The sequence below is a fragment of the Limanda limanda genome, chromosome 7, assembly GCF_963576545.1.
Source record: "Limanda limanda chromosome 7, fLimLim1.1, whole genome shotgun sequence".
NCBI classification, from domain to species: domain Eukaryota; kingdom Metazoa; phylum Chordata; class Actinopteri; order Pleuronectiformes; family Pleuronectidae; genus Limanda; species Limanda limanda.
Window position 1 is genome coordinate 10,484,804 of NC_083642.1, and position 19,529 is coordinate 10,504,332.

The window sequence follows — 19,529 nt, forward strand, 5'->3', positions numbered from 1 at the left end:
ACTCCTGTACAATAAATTGGACACCATCAAACTGAGGTTATAAATTATGGCTCTGAGGCGAGGGGCAGGAGTGAGAGGCATGCTTTCCTTTTAAGTGGAGGCTTACAATTGAACCTCAGGCACTGGAGTCCATAAATCGCAGCATCAATTATTAACCCAAATCTGTTTTAATGTGCTAAAGGAAACCCCAGTGGACAAGCTAATGTAACTAGCAGGAAATGAGGAGACCAGATAAAATGACCAGTGTGGCCAGAGTCAGCCCCTCTTTACGTTGGAGCGATCCCAGAGTGCAGGAAAGCATCAAACTCAAATCCATCCTGTCAGGCGTCAGGGCCCATCAGGAGCCATATTACCACCTAAATAATGGAGAATTCCATTCATTTGAGAGTGGAAATATGCTGGTATGTTGAGCCTTGAAGACATAATTGATGAATGTCACGGAGAGAGTGATTCCAACAAAGAAGCAGCATCCCTCTGTTTGCTCTCAGGATGCTTTTAGAAAACATATGTCGAAGATCACAGGGCGATTCAAATGATTTGAAAGTGCACCGAAAGCAAAGAGTAAACCATTAGGAGGCAACCTCAGCAATCACACCACAGCTGCGGGGATGTAGGTATATCATGATCAGAGGCTGCGACCAAAAGCAAATAGAAATTCAGTCCCTCCAGGGTTAGTAATTTCCTGTGCGGTTCATTTTTGGAATAAACGTCTTTCAGTGTTTCATTAATCCCTTCAAGCCGTTCACTCAATGCAAAACATCTTAAGGACACTCAGCATGAAGGTTGTGGTGAAGAGATTTTAAGTTAACATCATTGTCTCTTATCAATTGCACTTGTAAAACTCAATCACAGACGGAGGAAACGCACATGAAAAGAAACAGGTTGGTGAAGGATGTTAGAGATTTGAAAACAACAAACTGTACAAACTGAAACACTGCGTGATATTTTTCTCCGTGTTCACTTTGGGAAAGATGCATAAATCAAGTTGAGGCGCAGATGACAGTTTCCTTGCTTTCGCTATTTATTATTTAATTATTCATCATGTTTTCTGTGGAGGCACAAACAAAAAGGCATGCTGATAGGGGGAGGGAGTCCTTGTTTTGGAAAAGCGGGTGCTTGCCATGCGTTCAGTAGCAACCCAATTGCCTCCACTCTGAGTACATGATGCGAAACCTGTAACCGTTTTTGATTATCACACAATAAAACAGAGCTTGGGGCAGAATACACAACCCATCTAGCCAGTCAGTCAGTTGTGGTTGTTCTAACTTATTTAAGAAACAGGCTTTATTTCCTACTCAGTGATCACTGGGGACGCTCTCCACGACGCACTCAGATCACTTCCTTCATCTGACAGAGGGGAGGAGGGGACTGTGCGAGATGAACACTAAAGCTGTCTTATTAGTGCCTAACTCTCCTGCTTAGGCCTCCAGATTGACAGGAAAGAAAGAAAAAGTGTTCATACCGGCTGCGCCATAAACAGTGGCAGTGATAAATATCTGCTGTCACTTCCAACATGACTCACTTGTCTTAGTCTGGGCTTTGCTGCACGCAGGGAGGGAGGCTGGAGCCGAGCAGCCATACACTGCTGCAGAAATCCTTATCAGATTACAGATAATAGATGCACTCTACAAAATACACATATTTTCAGAGGGTGAGTGGACGGGGCGAACACAGATCAGCAGCAAATGGTGAATAATGAGCATAATTTTGTAAAAAGCAAACACAAGAACGGATACAGGTACAGAGCCATGCAAGCAAGCATTTGTCTTAGAGTGGATGGACCATTCGTATCGTTTTATGTCGGCTTCAGTTGCTGCATTTTTTTTTTTCCAAGTGGCCTCTCCACAGCGGCAGCAGTCACTGCAGAGCTGCCTGTCAGTTAAGGTGAGGTTTTTGGTTTGCAGTGAAGGAGGTGGAGGAGAGTGGGTCTTGCAGAGAGAAATTGGGCCTGAAATGATTCTTCAAAAAAATATATTCAGAAATATATTTCCTCTGAGGCAACAGGCCATGTTCCACTGCCAGAGCATTACAGCAATGGAGGGAGAATTCAGAGCCTTCGCTTTCAAGGTTATATACATAAACATCTCACACCTCCTTCGGAACCGATGATCTATCTCACCCTTATAGGAGACCCTCACCTGATGCCCTTTATATCATCGGTTTTAATTATACATTTGTTCTGCGCGTTTTTGGTGAAGAGCTCTTCCCACAGTCCAAATATATGTAAACCAGGGGGATTAATGACTCTAAATTACCCACAGGGGCAAGTGTGTCTTAATGTGTGAATCAGTGATTGCTCTGTGATAACCTGGCTGTCTGGCCATGTTGTTTTACTGCCTTTATGCTGAGAAAGACTCCTCAGGCTCCTGAATAAAAATGAGAAGTTAAAGAAGATGAGGGAATTTTGTGAATTAAATTTCTTATTTATGAAGTATTAAACAAGCATCATCATTCAGAAAAATGTATTACTGAGGCTATATCAGCACCTCGACTTCTTTGATCCTTTTTATTACATTATATTAGTTAACACAAATTTAGCAGATAGGTGCATTCAAACTCAAACGAAAGAAGAGCAAGGTGTCATCAACGTATTCTTAAGAGACTTTGGATGAACTAAGCTACAAGTCAAAATAAACAATGCTTTCTAATAAGACATATTTCAGGGGGCCTTGCAAATTATTAGTTTATTTAATTACTCATTAATTAAAACTGTATAGATCATTATGAGCCCAGAACAAAGATAACAGTTACCAGTCTATAAAAACTCCCTTTGGCAAGTGTACATACTTGCTTTATCCTTTTGGCTTTGGCAACAGCCGCCCAACCATTTGACAACTTATCGTCTGGAAAAAGAGCTGAATAGTCCGACATTCATTTATGGCCAATTTATAAACATTTATAACTTCAGACTTTCTATATTATAATATGGGCATTTAGCCGCAGACATCTGATGACTTATGTAGCGATAAAGTCATGACCATGAACAGTATTAATGGCTTGTTCCCATTCCAGGCGACCATCACGTCTGCTGAAGTATCACTCTTCAAGACAGATGTCAGAGGAGAATTAAAAGAATTTAGTATTTTTCTTAGGATCCCACATACGAGGGATTAGCCATTAACCATAGTGTGAGTTAATTAAATCGTGTTTACTTGCAGCAATTAGCATGATTCATTTATATTTTGTTTCAGAGAAGTTCCCTTTTTACCTAAGGTATTCTGATTGACAACATCTCACAAATGCCAGACACATCAGGATTAAAGTAGAACTGGCAGTTCTTTTAGAATTCTTCCGTTTGACAACATGCACAGCACATATGCTGCCAAGCAGCTTTTGCAACAGCAAAAAAAACAACGACTAAGGAATGCTCCAACCTGCGTTCAATCATTTCCTCTATTTGAAGGCACAAAGCAGCAGTAGAAACAGCATTATAGTCCTATAATCTTACAGCTTTTAAAAAGCTAATGTGAGCACGCTCTCCTGTATGCAATAAGCCACTTTGTTGAAAACTTACCAAGTGGCAAAAAAGCAGCTGCTATCTCTGCAGTCTCCAGGGGCTAGTTAATTTTAGAAAGATAATCTTCCTGCAATATGCCGAGGGATTAAGACGTTAAAAGTCCCAGCATGGGAAGACGATAAGGCTATATATTCACGGACTGCGAGAAGCATCCAATGCATTTTAGGAAAAGAGACGCGTGTTACTTCTCCTGCTAATCAGCATGCAGATCAGGAAAAACAAACACCAGTTGTTCAATGTCATGTGTATGTAATTGCCACAGCCCCCTCTGTCTGTGAGCCACAAATGATCATGGTGATGACGGCAGTTCATCTTTGGCTATTAGCATTGTCTCCCAAGGCTGTGTTGCAGTACTTTCTCCTGAGATTACCTGCAAAAGAGGAATGCCACACCGAGCCAAGGGAACTACTGTCTATGGCTTAATCAATGTCATTTGCATATGCAGGATAAAACTAATCCTCATCAGGGGGAGGTTCTCCACCTGAGGCCCTTTCTTGTCCTTTTCCTAGCGATCCGTCTCTTATTAAATGATCCCCTGACAATATTCACCTTGCCAGAGAGAACAAAAGTATGATATCACACGGTGTATGGAGGGAGGGGATTCTACAGGGAGGTTTGGACGCTGCATGAGCGTGTGATGTGATGCAGAGAATAAAGACCGAGGCTATAGGCTTAGAAAAATGTTAAGGAAAGTGTGGTGAAGCTCTGCTGTAAAATGCTGCTTGCGTCTGGAAGTCAACCAAACAGCAAGTTCCAGGTGAATAACAATGTGCAGCTTTGCAGGAATCAGGTTTAAAGTCTGAGGGAGCACAGCAAGCTTGGCCCGGCCATGCGTTTTGCTTCCTGGGCTGCAGCCAAGGTTTTTAAACACCCAGCCGGGGGTAACAGCTGGGGTTCCCCTGTTATTTCTCGGCTGCACTTGAACACAACACAAACCACATACATGGCAGAAAAATACCACTAATGTACCTGAAGAAAACCTGAGGATGGAGAAGCCACTCCTCTGTGGAGGGATTTGTGTCGGAGGGATGCTGAGCAGAAAAGAGCTGCGTTTCAAAAGATCCCTTAAGGCCCTGTATTGTGGAGACAACCTCTTCAATCGCACAGGCTCCATTCTGAATAAGATAAGAAAATTTACGCTGGCGCACAAACGTGACATTTTCCCGATGCATGAAGGTGCTTAAGAGGAGACTTCCTAGGTGGGTAAGGCGGATAAGATGACAGCGGGATTGAAGGGACTGAAAAACAGCGTGAATAGATGTTGACGGAAATCAGCAAGAGTGGGATTCCTCCTACCCTTTTCCCTTTCAAAATCCCTCTGTGCAATGATGCATCAACAGGGTGGGGTTGAGAGGCCGGTGACCCACCTGCACCCCACTGGTGCTCCTCTTCATGCCAATTTCTTTATGGTAATGTCCACCCCGGGGGTGCCGTTTGGCAGCCTTTGCTGACTGAGGCTCCTGAGAACCTGTTTAGAGGCTATCAAATGGATTACAGACTCATTATCAACAGTGCTGTGTGGCCAGTTGTTTACACCAAATGTCTACTGTGTCAGCCACGGAACAAATTCCAAGGCAGGAGAGTGTTTTGTGTCATTTTGGGATTGTGAGCGTGTGTGTTAGTTTGTTAGTGTGTGTGCAAAACCCTATACAGAGAGGAAAAGAACCTGCACTAAAGGCATGGTTGATCCAGTTTTACACAATTCCTGGAGTAAGCAGACAGATTGGCCACTGAGTCGACCAACAGACTTCAGCTTCATGACCATGGGGGGGGGAGTTATCCTCCAATACACAGCGGCAGTATAGTCGGCACTATATAAAAACGAATGGCTATCGCTACTTTATTTTTTCCGCTCTATTTTTCTTTTCACTGCCCTGACTGCAGTGCTGTACTTAACATAGATACACACGTCGGCTGAAACAGCCACCATGAGGCATGCTAGTGTGATGTAATGTGACATCGAGTTATCTGAAGGTCTGGGCTCGGCGACGCCTTACGTGAGACGGTTTAACATCACTACCCATTAAGAATTTACCTGCGAAAGGTGACGGGAGGACTCAGCTTGGAAATGACAGCACTGGCCAGAGACTGTGTAAATCAGATTGATGATCCATTCTCCCTGCCCCGGGGCCACAGTAATGTAAGGGCTCGGGATCCACCGAGGCTGCACAGAGACAGATGGGACCTTGTCGGCTATGACCTCGCTGAGCCAATATTTCTCCCAGGCCTTGTCTGTTGCCTCATCATTAAAGGTGCCACGGCTATTAACATTGGAGGGATACTTCAAAGACACTGTTTATTTGGACAGCCCACTATTCGGGCGAAGAAAAATCACAGCAGCAGATTAACAAGGCAAAGAGGGACTGTTTGGCAAATGGTGTGTTTGTGCGTCTGTGTGTTTGTGTGTGTGTTTAGTTTTTTTTCCAGAGTTGTTGCCTGTTCAATCTTTGAAAATCATGCAGACTGTGCAATTCAGAAACGTTCAAATCCATGACACAGTGGTTCTGTGGCCGCCTTCACAAAGATTGTCTTATAGACTTGGGCCGGCATTCTTTCCCTCTAATTTGTCAAATGTCAGTTCGACAATTGAAGAAGAACAATAAGAAAAAAAAGAGACTGGCCCCCCTGACGCCCATGTTTCCATAGAAACAAACGGCGACAGTTGCCAGCCAGTGTCATCAATTTTCAGACGATGGTAAATTGTGTCATATCTGCTCTATAACGTCTGGGGCACATGATCTATGACGAAGGAAACACACACTGCTAGCTAGTAATGCCGTGGACTGTATTTTTTGCCATTTGTATATGTACTGGTTACTCATGATGGATCATAACTATTCATTGCTGGTTGCTGCATAACGTGAAGAGAACAAAAAATACTCAACGTCATCCATGAACATGTTTTTTCGCCTGACTCACGCTTTTGTACGTCATCATACTTTTTTTTTTTTTTGGTTTCAATTGAATGACCCCTAGTGGCCAGAGAGAATCATATTTACAGTATATATGAAATTATGCCATCACCCCCAGCTCTCATGTGTTATCTAGACGCCCAACGTGGCAGTTTATTTGAACAAGTGGCTCTTTTGCTGCTTTGTGCGGTTTTAAGCCTCGGAGTACATCCACTGACATTAGGAATGGATTGCGATGCCGCAGTCAGACGGGGAAATATGGTCTAGGAAGCAATTCTGCGGGTCACTGTTACTCACCAGCAGCCAGTGAGAGAGAGATAAGGAAATAATCACAAGTGAGAGGCGAGGGCCAACTTCAACCAGACTGCACTGACAGATGGGCTCCCACGTTTGTTCTTTGCTACCTCTCCGCTCATATTTTATCCAAACTAACCAACGATGCCTCCGCTGAAATGCGTCAGCTTATGGAAACAAATTAGTATTTTATAACCCAAACGCCACTTTAGAGCTTAGAATACAATAAAGCAGAAGAACACCCCTCAAGCCCAAACTCCCTTATCTCCAGTTTCCTATGTCTCATTAGGTTTGGCCTGTGATGAGTGTTTCGGGTTTTGCAGGGGGAGAGCAATCTATTGAAATAACGTTTCATTTTGGAGAGACTTTATCAGCAAGCTATTAAAATTTTGATAATGAAGAATACTGTATATCCCCCCTAGTGCCCTTGTACTGCAGCGTACACACAGCACAACGGCACACAGCGGGAGGTAATCATTGTGTAATCGCTTAAAAAACATCTAAGCCCCCCAACCTCAAACCACCCCCACTGCAGCCCGGCCCCCTGATATTTGCTGGATCTGCTCTGAGCAATAAGTGAATTCTCCTTGTTACTATAGAGCCAGATCGAATTGCAAAAAACATTATGCAGCTGGTGCATCGAGAACGAGGAGAAGCCGCAGCAACAGCAGCGTCTCCATTCACCGTCCGATCGCTGCAACCTCTGATGATGATATTTGCTAAGTTTAAGGGGTTGCCCTCTGCAGGCTGAACAATCAGTCTCACTCAATCCTATAGTTCCAACGTGCCGTCCCCCCCATCCCCCCCTTCTCTGTGTCATTTTTCACAGCGTGCAGCTGACAGAGAGGCCGTGTCGCGCCGTTTTAACCCCACCCACCCAAGCGCTGCATCACTTTTTTCCTTTACATTTTGTAGAGGTGGTGTCTGCATTACAGGGAATAATCAATGAGAATCCCTGCAGGTGGACAACAAGAGTCTAACCGGTTTATTGTGTTTGCTCCACATTGTGCTCCGTGACTCCACTATCCGCTGCTATTCAGCAGGTCTGGCGCTGGTCAGGATTCGGTGTCCTGCTCAAGGACACTTCAGGAGGAAAGATGCTGACGTGACAGAAGCCGAGACTTACACTTTGTCGTTAAGCAACTGCTTCCTCATTACAACCCCTGCTACTTTATCGTAAGTGTAGGATGTCAATACGTGCTGTATGTTCACAGCTTCCCTCAACATGAAGGTATAATGACCCAAATTGCCCACAGGGAACATTAAAGTTTTATCTAATGTGTTATAATGGAGTCATGCAGACTTTGCTGAAGGACAGTTTAATTCATCTGAAGCATCATCTATCTGATGTGGTTGCTAACTTGGACAGGAGACTTTTTATTAGTTCTTCCTGAAGTGCCAGCGATACATCACATCCTCTGAAATACCCAGAGGCTTTCAAACGTCATTGGCATTTTCATTGTAACACATTTGCAATAATTAACTTAGCTTACTTTTTTATTGTGATTAATAATGGAGTGGAAGATAGCATTATTGGGCCACACATTAAATTGCACTCATTAAATTGACTTTCCTGAACGCACCAACTCGGACTACTAAGTGGGACAGTGGAAAGGTCAGGGTGATCATTATATAATTTAGCTGGAGAACAATTATGAATTGGCCTAATAAGAGTGATTTCTAATGAGTGGTGTGGGTGCAACACCTCCTTTCTTCGCTGAGTTTATCTATCTAATTGTCAACGTGTGGATTGTCAGTTCAGCGCTTTATATCGATCCAAACAACCTATCCTGTTTTTAAAGCCGAACCAAAAGACATTTTCGGGGGGGCGATGCTGATGGGAGTAAAAGTAAATGTCTGATACCGATATATTTGGTGATAATTATTTTTAAAATAAATATTGGAATTGATTTATAAGGTTATCGAACCCCTTTATGACAAAGAAATGTAACTGAGGGGTTGATCTCTGTACAGTGTAAACCTGAACCTTATTATATAAGTATAAATAAAAAGACAACACAAATGCAACAAAATATATACAACTTAAATTCAGAAAGAAAGCATAATTATACGTATAATGTAAACATGAACTCTCTCTGATCTTTATTGCATTGTTTATTCTTTAAAACAAATGTTTTCATCTTAACCAAGGATACTGGTTTGGCTGTGAAAGGCTCATTTTAGCCAGTTCCTTTCTGAAAAAATCGATGGTTCTCTACCTGTTTGTAATTCCCAAATGGAACACTGTCTCTGCACTCAAGCACAATTACTACTTGAACTGTACTTGCATCGGCAAGTCCGACCCAGTTTAGAGGGAAATATTGAGCCTTTATCCATGTACAGTCAGGACTCCCTGTCACTTTTAAGATGTCTTTGAGTTGTTAGCAGCTCCACCAGCCATTTTCCCTTCAAACATCCCAGAGGGTTTCTTTCAAATAACTGTTTGAGCCCCAACAAGGCGAAATTAGCCAATATTTCACACAGAAAAAACAAAGACCATAAAGAAGCCCAAAAAAGAAGTCATATTTGTGAAGCAGAGCCTTGTTTGTTCCTCCTCTCCACTCATCTCATTACCTCCCCAGATGTATTTTGCGACCCGGAGGGGACTGCTGGATGAAACTACCTTAAGGTAAAATAAAAAAAATAAAACTGCTCTCGCTCCACTGGCGGCAGCGCTGAAATGCTACACACAGATTTATGCATTGGTATAAATGAATTATGAATGTGATATATAATTATACATCTGTTACAGCAGTGGCGTGTTGTCAGGGCAAAGAGTGTTTGACCCGTTAAAGCTATAAATAGACATCAATTAAACGACACTGAGATGGAAGCGATATCTCTCCTCAAATCTGATCTCAGAACAGAAGTGTGTCCTATAAAAGATCTGGTATAGCCTGCAGACATTCATTTTGTAATTTACTGCCCACTTGTGGGGGCATCAGGCTATTGTCTAGGGAAGCTAGCTTGACTTCGAGCCATTTTATATTTCGCTCCTGTCGTGTGTGTGTGTGTGGGTGTGACTGAGTCCCGATGACAGTGACGGGGGGTTTCGAGCGGGGGGGAGAGCATCGGCAGCTCTGTGTAAAAGTAACAGTGTTGAAATGAGTTACAGAGGCCATTTTTCTAATAAAATTCACTCTAAACTAAATGTATTTTTCTGATAAAACCTCGATATTTACTTGTCAGTCACGATTTTTACTTTTACATTTGTTTTCAAATGGCTCTATTACTGCACTGACTCACGGATGTGAATTCTTCCTCCGGGGCTTAACTGAAACCCAGTAGACGGACATAAGATCATTTTTTTCAGATTTCCATTTATAAAAGAAGCATTTCAATTTAGTGTGTGAAGTACAAAGTCGAATTGACAAAATATATTTTGAAAGTTTGGGCACATTGTCAGCTTTGCTACAAATACACTATTTTCCCTCCTCTGCAGGAAAATGCCTTTGAAGAGAACAAAGTTGGGAATGGTTCCAGAAGACCAACTCTCCATTTTCGCTAGCTTCAGCACTCAATAGCTCCATGATTAAAGTCAGTCTATTTTATTGATTGAAAAGGAAAGAGAGAAAACCTCGAACCATTCTACTCCTCAGTCTTCGCTTCTCCATCTGTAAAAGTGGTGGAAAAGCCTCCCTTGACCATGTCCATGCAATTTGGGCGAAGTGGGCCTCCCCTGTTGCAGTCAGTAACTCTGGCCATGCTCTGTTACCTCATCTCATCAGCTGGGAAGGTATTTGTGCTTGTAGCTCCCGAGAAGGCGGCCACAAGTTAAATTGAGTTACCTGTTCAAAGATGGTTTCATTTTCCGGAGATGGCCCCGGAGATCCTTGATGGAACTGCTAACTGCTCATCACCCCTCATGTCCCCCAGTGTCTGTCTGAGCTGAGCGGCGGTGACACAGCAATACTGGCGTGGCTCAGGTGGTACAGACAGCTTGCTGCGGGACACATCACACTGTCTCAGTGCAGTCACGTAAACCTGCTCCGAATAAGATATAGCTGTTCCTGTCTCTCAGCTTTGTGAAACAACATTGGGTTTCTCTACTTGCCATTTCTTTGTCAGTACATGTGTAAAGATCATATAGTTTCTTCCAGACGTATTCGCTGCTTCTCTCAACTCCATTCGGAACCGCAGAGCCGAGGAGAGAACAATTGGCTGCAGTCATCTTCCATATACAGGAAGATGCAACCACATGGAATCAGGAATTTCAAATGATATGTGGGCCATAGATTCCCTGAGTGATAATATAATGATTAATTTTATGACTGCGGTGTATGAAATCTCTATATTATATAAGTTAATCCTTATTGATCAGGATATAATGAATTTTTCAGAGATAGGTCAATATAGCATAAGTGATATGGAAGGTGAAGTGGTTAGAGGCTTGGCTGCATGTCCTGTCTGTCTCTGTTGATAACCACAGGGCAGCGAGATGAAAGGTGGAGGGGAGAGGTTTAAAAGAAGTGATGTGGAGAGATAAGAGTGGAGAGGATAAACCAAAGGAGAGGAGTAGAGGGTGTGATGAGAAGTGGCAGGAAGAAAAGTAAGAGAGCTGGGTGAAGGTCTAGTGGACGAGCAAGGGCAAGACATAGAGGATGAAAGCAGAAGAATAGAAATGACAAAGAGAGATGACAAAAAAAGAGTGGAGAAGTAGAGGAAGGAGAGGAGACGCAGACAAATAAAAGAGAAGGGGAAGAGAAGACAGCCCGCCACCCCACAGTCACGTCACACACTTTACTGTGTTCTGCCCCATAATGTTTTATAGCACAATTACTGATAGCACAGTAGTCAGTAGTGATCTAATTTCACAACCCATATCCTTCAGTAATGTGAACACAAAGGGAGAAGCAGAGCCATTAGCAGCGTCCAGTGCTCATCCACTGCTACTCATGCATAATTGGCTTCCATGGAAGGAGGCAAGAAAGGGTAAACAGCAAGCAATCATATTAACTCCTGTGAGTCCTAATTGAAATCCGTTAACAATGAGCACAGATGATAGAGGCCGAGGAGACGTGTGGCTGTTCATACCCCGAGCCCTCTCTCCTGCACGCTGCTCTATGTTATTGACACGCCTGAAAACGTGGGTTTGCATCGTAATCAAGAGTTAGGTGTGATTCCTGTGCTCGAGGGTCACGTTAATGCAGCAGCCAAACATCTGCACATGCCAGCATATGGGTGAGATGTTACCTCGGTTAGACAGAGACTGATCTTTTATTTTTATTCAAATCGACTCTGGTTTCTGTTGAGTGGACAGTGTGGAGTAGGTGGATCTGAAATGGGGAATAATTATTCAGGCCTATCGAGAGTATAATTAACAACAGTTTGAAATAAATCTTTGAGGAATAGCAAAATATTTTGTGGAAATATTATTATTCAGAGTTGGATGAAAAGATTTGTGTGTGGTGTGTTTATGTTAAATATTAAGCAACTACAGGCCACTGATTGATTAGGCTGTAACACACTGTAAGCACTGCAAGCAGCAATGATTAAAAGAGATCAATCGAATTAACTGGACAAGTAATGTTTTCTTTTTAACTTGAATCTTTGTTACTTTTTTCCAACAAAACGTGAAGTCTAAAATGTATTTATTGTAGGGACACCACTGCACCTGGCCAAGAAATACATGTACACAACCCCCAAGTAAAACCACAGACTTGTCATAATATGATTTTTTAACTGATTAAACAAATGAGATATAACATTAGGGTTCATAAACTACAGGAGCCGGTATCTATCACCTGTGGACTAGATAGACTTTGTATGTTATTCAGCAGAACAGCAAAACCTACCGGGCGAGTGACCATACAACTCAATGGAAGGGTGTAGTATAGATTTTGGTGTAGATCTGGATAAGTAGGAAGATCCAAGATTCTTCTTTCACTTTCTTTAACAGCGAAAGATTTTCTAACGTTTTCACCAATTTCCCAGCGAATTATTCGTCATACTAGATTAAAAATATAAGTTATATTTCAGCGCATGTGTGTGTGTGTGTGTGTGTGGTGAGTGTTTGGCCTAGAGGTATGCGGTCATTTGAGTGCCAATCTTCTACAACATTGTTAATAGTTAAAAGTTAAAACTGTTTGTTCATATGTGCATTTATGCTAAAAAACAAATATTATGGGAAAGGATATTGTTGGATTTCTCACAAATATTTTTACCAGTATTGCCCTCCAGAATTGGAGTAGACAGGCTAGTTAATCACGTAGTATTTTTTTTTTTTTTAGTTTTTACCCAATAATTTGATTTATTTCTATTTTTCTACACAGTATATAGAAACTTTGTACGTTCATTTGTATTCTATGTGCTCTTTTCCTTTCGCACTGGTAGTGATGGGGAAAGGGTTGAATGCACTGGATGCTTCATCATTCCAGTCGGGTCTTAAACCACTAGATGGTGTGCTTGTCTCTTCCCACACACACGTCACGACAGCCACCAGATGGGTTGAGTGATAGAGCTGTTCCGTCTGTGAAAATAATGTGTGTGCATCTCACACTACGCAACACATAAACCCGCTGTGTCGCCAGATTTGGGAGGTTTACAGGTGAGACGCTCTCAGATAATGCAATGAATGCAGAGGCACGCGGAACAATTGAGCATCTCCTCCTGACAAGGAAATAATCTCCCTCTGTTCAGAACTCCTTTCCAACACAGAGCTCATCCAGACAGCAAATTCACTCACCAAGAGAAGAGGAATAAAACTCAATCTTCCGAATCTTTATCCAGGCACTGACTCACTCATACTTGAGAGACTGGCTGCCAGCCATGCTAACAAAAGGCTGTTGAAAGGCAGAATAAATACTGAACAAGGGTGCGTGTGTTCAGGTTCAAGGGTTCATAATTGGCAGACAAGGCTTTGGAAACCCTTCAGGCTTCAGGGCGTGCAGGGTTCCTTTTAGATATTTCTGGTGCGTTAATGTTGCAGACAGGCCTTTCTCCTGTCACGTCACTTCGTCAAAATGTTAATAACAAATATGCAGCGATGTTTTCCCCGTCTCCTGGTTCAAATCTGTAGTTTTCAAATGCATTGCAGCATTTTATTGAATGAATAAATCCCCTGCTTGGATTATTTTGAATATTGATGAAAACTAATAACAGAATAAATATGTTTCTGCACACCTGCATTCCTCTGCGTCGGCGTTCGCCAGAAATATTGCCGCAATCTCAATTTGTGTATTATCGAGCTTCGCTGCTTCTCAAGGGCGAGACAAGAGCAGACGCTTCCCTGTGCTGCTGTGTGTTTCTTATTTCCCCTCTTCTCTTATTCTCTGCAGCAGATGGTAAAGAGAAAATCACTTTCTGCTGGGGGCAGGATGCACCAGGGTCAGGGTTTAAGCTTCGAGGTCCACTCTGAACCTGGCTGATTTGACAGCGCTATTTTGCATACGGGACGCCGAGTCTCATCAAATATATGCGAAAGACCGAGGCGGGATTTGCAGAGCAGCTTGATACAAAGATACTGATGAGATTAGGGATCTTACGGAACAGCAGGCTGGAGACGCACTGTCCACTCTGACGACTTACACATCGAGGAAGATGTACAAACGACTGGAGAGTCTTGGAAAGATGTGTTTACTCCACTGAGAGGGATAAGGTGTTAATATTGACACGCCAGAGGACCTCGCTCTGCTGAAAGTACAAAGACTATTACGCTATGATGAGAGGCAATCAGCAGGAAAAGACAAAAATAATTGTGCCATAATTAAAGTGAATAAGTGTACACAGAAACTCGTTCGTCTCTCCCTCTCGTTTGTCTGTGCTCATCCTCTGATTGAACTCATCTCAGAGGACAATGACAATTGATTGCACTCGAAGATGACGGATCCTGCACGAGATGGAAGTCAATACTGAAAATAATGAGCCACTGAAATTCACAGGTTATGTCAACAGCAGCAAACACAAGGGCTGCTCGAGGAGAGGAACATATTCCCCGCACAATTATACTGTAGCTAAAAACAAATGCAGGCAGTGGAATCATGCTGGCACAATAATGCACCTTATTTAGATGCCTCGTGTTTATCTGAGCGCACCAAACCATGAATCATTACAAGCTTATGCAGATGAACATACTGGTTTATAGGGCTTATTTGAGCCGTTTACAATTAAGGACTTATTACTACATACATGAGTGGTGCAGCCAATTCAGGAGTGTTACACAATACCTTAAAACGATGAAGGATGAATGTTTATATCAGGCCAAAGATCTTCTCTGGAGTGGGACAAAATTCAATTTGCAGGACAAATAGACAAATTATTGTGAGCCTATTTGAGCCAGGATATAAGACCTTATACACATAACACCTTCAAGGAGAACCTGTTTAGATTCCCTCTCTAACATATCTCGTACATGTGTAGGCGTACGTTTTTCTTACATATTCCAGCCAAGCTGATGACTAGCCTTGGGACAAGATTGTGTGTAATGCCACAAAGCCGAAGACGGTGATTGTTTGTTCATTTCAACACAAATACGTCAAACTGCCGTTCTTACCCTTAATCCTACTCTTAAAAACAATTTTCACCTGAAGCCTCACACCTAACATCCAGCTTCCGTTTCCTTCATCCACCTTCCTGTCAACTACACATCTGCTCACAGCAGCCCACCTTTTTCACGACGCTACCCCCATCCGGCGAATCCCGATCAAAGGAGAATCGGCTATGTGTCTTTGTAGAATGAATGAATGAGTGAGCAAGGGAGTGGGAGTCAGTCAAAGCCCCAAGCACTTATGAGGAGGAAGGAGGGAGGGGGTGGGGGTGTTCACGGTGAGGAGGTGGCTGCTTGGAGGCAAAGCTAATTCACTGTGACAGAAATCAGAGCTGTCAGGACCACCATGACCAAGCAGCATGGACAGTATATATCCAGTCAACCCAGCAGCTGAGGGGAAGCAGGGACGTCGGAGCTCAGGAAGAAAGCCAGGATGTGCTAGCACAAGGCATTGAGAGGAAGAAAGTGTGTGACAATGTGTGTGTGCGTGCGAGTATTTGCATGTGTGGCATGCAACAGCCATCCACTCAAAGCCACAAAAATAAAAAACAACAATGTAAAGAGGCACACGGGTAAAAGGACAACTTCCGAGCGAGAAAGACTTTCAACTCAGATGCCTTCAAACTTCACAGAGACGTGAGAAACGGAAGGACGGGATTCGTTAGATTCAAAATTCGCCAAAACAAGGGTATCTACAAGGATGACATCCACACAGAATCACACACACACACTCACACACATACACACATGAAACAATACAATAACTACAGTAGACACAGCAAAATGTCAGTCCTCTGGGAATACTAGTGTAAGGTTACAGGAGAACAAATGTAAAATTCATGAGGAAAGCTGCTATGTAATACAAACTGTTAATGCGCCAAATACTGAAAAATGTAATGGTATAGCGTATTAATAGAGTATTGTGGGGAAACTGATATTGCTGAGAGTGAGATAGAGAGGGAAAGCAAGCCACCAGTATCATTACTTAATGATGCGAGAGAGAGAGAGACACGAGGCTGGTCTCTAAATGACACGGAGAGGGAGGAGGGGATTGTTGGAGATTAAGTGAGCTCTGTGCTGTTTGTTATACACTGCAAAGCACTGCAGCATGTTTGTTGAGCGGCATTCTCATTTGGGATGAAGAGAAAGCTGGTAGGGGGACCTCAAACTTGGCCGAGAAGGAAAGCGAGAGCATTGTTCCGAGGAGCAGATAAGGATTAGGCAGCGATGCTGTGAGTATTCATTGATCGGCTGCAACTTCGGGAAAGAGGAAAGGCATGGGACAGTTGGAATCTTATGTTGTTGCTAATCAGTTTACTTTGGAGTCGGGGTTTGGAAGAGTTCCCTCTTCTTTTTCCGTTTTCCAAAGGGGAGAATAGGATTAACTAAGTCAGCCAATTTTTTCACTTGTCTGGAAGTGGTATGAACTTTTCCCCTCTGTATGCTTTCAAATTCATTTAGGCTTTAACTCGTCTGATGTCAGCTGAAAGAAAACATCTTTTTAAAAGGTGAAGTATTTACCATTTTAAACACAACGGTTTCATCGTGTGTTTGAATATTTCCTATTTAGTGAGTAAATGATTTAACTCACAGCAACAGTGTTAGACAACTGGTTGATTGTTGGGAAATTATGTTAATTATTAAGGTAAAAAAATAGGGTCCCTGGTTCAAGCTTCTCATAAAAATATCAGCTTTGTTTTTGGCATCTTCATACAGGTTTAGGATTGTCTGTCGCATAGAACAAGACATTTCAAGGCTTTGGGAGAATGTTTTACATCTTTTCTGACCTTATACAAACCAATACAAACCAAATGATTGAATAAATAAACAAGAAAAAAAATCAGTAGATTAACAGACAGTGAAAATAAAAGCCGCAACCCTTCAATGATTACAATTCCCAGAAACACGTGTATTATTTATTTTAGAATCAAAAAAACTGAAGATTAAAAAAAAAGAGGATTTGTGGATTGTACACTGAGGGATTTTTCATCTCTTGCTATAAAGATTCTTGTATGTATTAACCTCATAGTCATCTTGTAGGTCAGCTGAACAGGTGGATCTTTCTAATATATAATGCGGTTTTCTCATTTGATTGTTATCTAACCAGGGAGAGCTTAACGGAGCAGAAACCTTGAAGGATTCCACTTCCAGAAACATGACCTCTGGACTGTATCCAGGACCTCTGCTGATGCTGCTCTGTCTCCTCCACGTCTCTGAGGAGACCTGCCCCTCCGTTTGCCTTTGTATATCTGACACAGTGAGCTGTAGCTCCAGCGGTCTGGCCAAGCTCCCTCGGTCCCTGCCCTCTTTCTCCGTCACCCTCGACCTCAGCCACAACCATCTGTCCTGGCTGGGTCCGGGCAGCTTCAAAAAAATGCCTCGACTGGAGAACCTCCGAATGGCCCACAATCAGCTGACTGTCCTGGGCCATGGGGTGTTTCACAACGCCTCTGGCCTCCGGCACATTGACCTCTCCTCCAACAAGCTGCAGGTGGTGGAGCAGCACTACTTCGAGGGGCTGTGGAGGCTGGAGGAACTCCTGCTCTTCAATAATAAAATCACTCAGGTGGAGGCCAGCACACTGAATGGTCTGAGCAGCTTAAAGAAGGTCTACTTCAGCGTAAACCAGATCACACACTTCCCGTTCTTCTCCATCCAAGACCACACTCATCCCTTCCTGACCATGCTGGACCTCTCGTCCAACCGGATGAGCCGTTTGCCCTGGGAGGATGTGAAAGCTTTGCCCGGGCTGGTGCAGCGCGGGCTTTATCTCCACAACAACTCTCTGATCTGTGACTGCTCCATGTACAGTGTGTTCTGGCACTGGAATCTGAGGGCTTATGACTCACTGAGGGACTTTACGGATGAGCACACCTGCTCCATCTACGGGGACCAACGAGCGACTATCCAGTTCCTGCAACACAACCGCTTCTTCCACAACTGCACCGTGGAGAAGGCCGTCTCGCAGCCCGTGATCGTGCTCCTCTCCCATGTGTTGGTTTCGGATGGGGACAGGGTGCGTCTAGACTGCCAAACATCCCTGGATAGAGATAGTACAAACCTCTCATTTACATGGCTGTCCCCCAGCAAGGGGTACATCACCCAGACCAGCATAAATGACACGCTAATTAGCCTGTTTCCTAATGGGACCTTGGAGATCCAAGCAGCCAAGGTCAATGACTCAGGACTGTACGTGTGCACAGCTGTGGATATTAAACAGGAACTGAATGCAACACGTGAGGTGAATGTTACGGTGCGGCTGCCTGCGGGAGAGACATTCAACACTGGCTACACAACACTGCTGGGCTGTGTGGTGACCATGTTCTTCATCCTGATATACCTCTACCTGACTCCATGTCGCTGCAGCTGCTGTAAACAGCCCAAACCTCCAGTAATCCCAATCGTAACCTATGACCCCTGCAACCTATCATCTGTTTTCTCCCACTCCGCAGGAGACCATTCCAAAAACCAAACTAATAAGCATGTAGCGTTCTTGGAGCCGATGCTAAGTGAAGAAGGAACAGAATGGCCACCAGAGAGCTGATTCTGAACAGGGTAGTTGTTCTTGCCAATTAATTTTTAGAGGAGGAGAGAGAAGACTTTGGGACAATCCTCAGGAATTAGTGTTGAGATGTTATAAGAACTGAATGTTAATACAGTGAAGAAAAGAAAGAAATATCTCCTGTTCCAATTCTGCTCTTTTCTGTCATCGAGCTCGGAAGACGAAATGAAAGTTTCAACTTTGCTTTATTACCCTCAGTGAACTGACACCGCTAAATCAGAGGGGAGCCATTATCAGCCCTAAAAATCTGTTAATAACTTCTGTGAGCTCAGGTACAGTGGGGCGGGGATGTATTTCTCGCGGGATCACTGGAGGAATCTGGCTCATTTTTCACAGAAATTGTTTAACAAGGATTAAAAGCTTCGGAAAATGCATTAAGGTTTTGACTGTAATGGACCGGAAGAAGTAAGTTCAGTCGATTTATCTTGGAGGACTTTGGGTGCTGTCTAATTAGTTGCACCGCATTAGACCATATCTCAAAACATATATACTGCTTTAACATTGTAGGAAACTCCTGAAAACATTTCTTCCCTGTTTTCCTAATAAAGTGATCAGTCCCCTAAAATCACTTATTTTGGTTTTGAAGGTAGTTTCACATTGGCAAAAATCATGATCCAGTATCATATAGAAAAGAGGAATTAAGATACAAAAGAAATGCAATATGAATGTGTCTGTGCGGAAGCTATAGCTTTTAGTGATCTTTCAAAAATCTTATCTAGCGACAAACAGAGGGGCATCCTGCCGAGATCCATCATACAT

General features: G+C 43.0%; 1 protein-coding gene across 2 annotated transcripts; it reads left to right on the top strand.

Annotated features, from left to right (window-relative positions):
- Nucleotides 1-16,319: 16,319 nt before the first annotated feature.
- Nucleotides 16,320-19,338, top strand: LOC133005538 (amphoterin-induced protein 3-like). 2 transcript variants are annotated; one of them, XM_061075247.1, is made up of 3 exons: nt 16,320-16,440; nt 16,670-16,716; nt 17,316-19,338. In XM_061075247.1, exon 3 carries the CDS (start codon nt 17,364-17,366, stop codon nt 18,750-18,752), a length of 1,389 nt encoding a protein of 462 aa, XP_060931230.1. In that variant the 5' UTR covers nt 16,320-16,440; nt 16,670-16,716; nt 17,316-17,363; the 3' UTR covers nt 18,753-19,338. The 2 variants fall into 2 exon arrangements, with proteins under 2 accessions (XP_060931230.1, XP_060931229.1); XM_061075246.1 differs by lacking the exon at nt 16,670-16,716.
- The last annotated feature ends 191 nt before the right edge of the window (nt 19,339-19,529 follow it).